This window comes from Ornithorhynchus anatinus, chromosome 18 (assembly GCF_004115215.2).
Source record: "Ornithorhynchus anatinus isolate Pmale09 chromosome 18, mOrnAna1.pri.v4, whole genome shotgun sequence".
Lineage (NCBI taxonomy): Eukaryota > Metazoa > Chordata > Mammalia > Monotremata > Ornithorhynchidae > Ornithorhynchus > Ornithorhynchus anatinus.
The window spans coordinates 7,437,442-7,440,805 of NC_041745.1; the positions used below are offsets into that span (position 1 = coordinate 7,437,442).

The window sequence follows — 3,364 nt, forward strand, 5'->3', positions numbered from 1 at the left end:
CTTCTCTGAGCCTCAGTGACCTCATCTGGAAAACGGGGATGAAGACAGTGAGCCCCACGTGGGACGATCTGATGACCTTGGATTCCCCCCAGCGCTTCGAACAGTGCTTGGCACCGAGTAAGCCCTTAACAAATACCGACATTCTTATCACTAGAAGCAGCGTGGCTCAGTGGAAAGAGCCCGGGATGGGAGTCCGAGGTCCTGAGTTCGAATCCCAGCTCTGCCACTTGGCAGCTGTGGGACCGTGGGCAAGATACTTCACTTCCTCAGGGACCTCATCTGTAAAATGGGGGTGAAGACTGTGAGCCCCACGTGGGACCACCTGATGACCCTGGATCTCCCCCCCCTTCGCTTAGCACAGTGCTCTGCACAGAGTCGGCGCTTAACAAATACCAAAGTTACTATGATTGTTGTGTTGTCTGGTCCCCATCGTGTGGCCCCACCCCGGGGGTTGGGCAGGGCGCCCGTTGCCGCGCAGGGATGGTCTCTATCTTGGAAGTGTCCCTTCCCAGCGCTTAGCAGAGTGTTCCGCGCCCGCGCGCGCCCCCGCTCACCTGCAGGCCTCGCGGCGCGCGGCCACGAAGCGGCTCCCGCCCGTCACCGCCAGCCCGCGCTGGCACAGCGCCAGCCCCGCACGGCCCGCCGCGCGCGCCGCCCCCCCCATCCCCTCACCGCCACGCGACCCCCCGCGCGCGCGCCCCCCCCCACCACGTGACACCCCCGGCCGGCCCGCGCGGCGCCGCGCGCGATGTCACCGCCTCCGTCCCCCAGCGGAATGACGTCACGGCCGGCGAGTTCCCCCCCCCCCCCCCCCGTCATTGTCCTTCCCCCTCCCACAACGGCGGGAAATGTTGCCCGGCAACGACGGGCTCCCCGCGCGGCCGCCTCCGCCAATCAGGAAGCACGTTTCCAGGACGTAAGAGAAGGGGGCACCCTCTTAATCATCTTCATCATCATCATCTTGGTATTTGTTAAGCGCTTACTATGTGCAGAGCACTGGTCTAAGCGCTGGGGGAGATAATGAGGTTGTCCCACGCGAGGCTCACAGTTAATCCCCATTTTCCAGATGAGGTAACTGAGGCCCAGAGAAGTGAAGTGACTTGCCCACAGTCACACAGCTTGTCACTTGTCACACAGCTGACAAGGGGCAGAGTCGGGATTCGAACCCACGACCTCTGACTCCCCAGCCCGGGCTCTTTCCACTGAGCTATGCTGCTTCTCTTCCAGACAGCCAGCCCGCTGTTGGGTAGGCATTGCCTTTATTTGTTCCCGGATGGTACTTTCCAAGCGTTTATTAATAGTAATAATAATTTCCAAGCGCTTATTAATACTAATAATAGTTTCCAAGCGCTTATCAATAGTAATAATTTCCAAGAGCTTATTAATACTATTTATAATGTCCAAGCGCTTATAATAATAATAATAATAATAATAATAATAATAATGTTGGTATTTGTTAAGCGCTTACTATGTGCAGAGCACTGTTCTAAGCGCTGGGGTAGACACAGGGGAATCAGATTGAGAAGCAGCGTGGCGCAGTGGAAAGAGCACGGGCTTTGGAGTCAGGGCTCATGAGTTCGAATCCCAGCTCTGCCACTTGTCAGCTGTGTGACTGTGGGCAAGTCACTTAATAATAATGTTAATAATGTTGGTATTTGTTAAGCGCTTACTATGTGCCGAGCACTGTTCTAAGCGCTGGGGTAGACACAGGGGAATCAGGTTGTCCCACGTGGGGCTCACAGTCTTAATCCCCATTTTACAGATGAGGTAACTGAGGCACCGAGAAGTTAAGTGACTTGCCCAAAGTCACACAGCTGACAAGTGGTAGAGCCGGGGTTCGAACCCATGACCTCTGACTCCAAAGCCCGTGCTCTTTCCAGTGAGCCACGCTGCTTCTGTAGCCACTTAACTTCTCTGTGCCTCAGTTCCCTCATCTGTAAAATGGGGATTAAGACTGTGAGCCCCTCGTGGGACGACCTGATTCCCCTGTGTCTACCCCAGCGCTTAGAACAGTGCTCTGCACATAGTAAGCGCTTAACAAATACCAACATTATTATTATTATTATTATTAGATTGTCCCACGTGGGGGTCACAGCCTTAATCCCCATTTGGCAGATGAGGTAACTGAGGCACAGAGAAGTGACTTGCCCACAGTCACACAGCTGACAAGTGGCAGATCTAGGATTCGAACCCATGACCTCTGACTCCAAAGCCCGTGCTCTTTCCACTGAGCCATGCTGCTTCTCAATAGTAATAATTTCCAAGAGCTTATTAATACTAATAATAATGTCCAAGTGCTTATCAATAGTAATAGTTTCCAAGTGCTTATTAATACTAATAACAATCACCAAATGCTTATTAATACTAATAATAATTTCCAAGCGCTTATCAATAGTAATAATAATTTCCAAGCACTTATTAATACTAATAATAGTTTCCAAGCACTTATCAATAGTAATAATACTTCCCAAGTGCTTATTAATACTAATAATCACGGAGCACTTATTAATAGTAATAATAATTTCCAAGCACTTATTAATAATAATGATGGTATTTGTTAAGCGCTACTATGTGCAAAGCACTGTCCTAAGCGCTGGTAGGGTGCTGTACACACCGGAAGCGCTCAGAGAAGCAGCCTGGCTCAGTGGAAAGAGTCCAGGCCTGGGAGTCACAGGTCATGGGTTCTAATCCCAGCTCCGCCACTTGTCAGCTGTGTGACTGTGGGCAAGTCACTTCACTTATCTGGGCCTCAGTTACCTCATTTGGAAAATGGGGATTAGGACTGTGAGCCTCATGTGGGACAACCTGAATACCCTGTAATAATAATAATGATAATTATGATATTTGTTAAGCGCTTAACTATGTGCGAGGCACTGTACTAAGCGCTGGGATGTATACAAGCAGATCGGGTTGGACACAGTCCCTGTCCCACGTGGGACTCCCAGTCTCAATCCCCATTTTCCAGATGAGGTAACTGAGGCCCAGAGAAGTGAAGTGACTGGCCCAAAGTCACCCAGCTGACAAGCGGCGGAGCGGGGAGTAGAACCCATGACCTCTGACTCCCAAGCCCGGGGTCTTTCCACTGAGCCTGTATCTACCCCAGTGCTTAGAACAGTGGTCTGCACATAGTAAGCGCTTAACAAATACCAACATTATTTGAATGAATGAATGAATGCACGAATGAATGAATGCCCGCACCACCTTCCCTGCCCCCGCCAGAGGCGACAGGGCCGGCAGGGGGCGTGGCAGGGCGGGTTTCCTCGCCCCGAGTGCGCACGCGCAGTGGGAAGGGCGCCTGCGCAGTGGGAAGGGCGCCTGCGCAGCCGGAACGTGGGCTTCCCGAGCGTTGTTTTCCCGGCCGGGC

General features: G+C 52.3%; 1 protein-coding gene across 1 annotated transcript in view; it reads right to left on the reverse strand.

The window, feature by feature from the left end:
- Positions 1-664, reverse strand: part of WDR4 (WD repeat domain 4) — a 29,921-nt gene extending 29,257 nt beyond the window's left edge. The window contains exon 1 of the mRNA XM_029046757.1: positions 555-664. Coding sequence (XP_028902590.1) covers positions 555-664 — 110 coding nt within the window. The remainder of the gene's footprint in view (positions 1-554) is intronic.
- Positions 665-3,364: the final 2,700 nt, after the last annotated feature.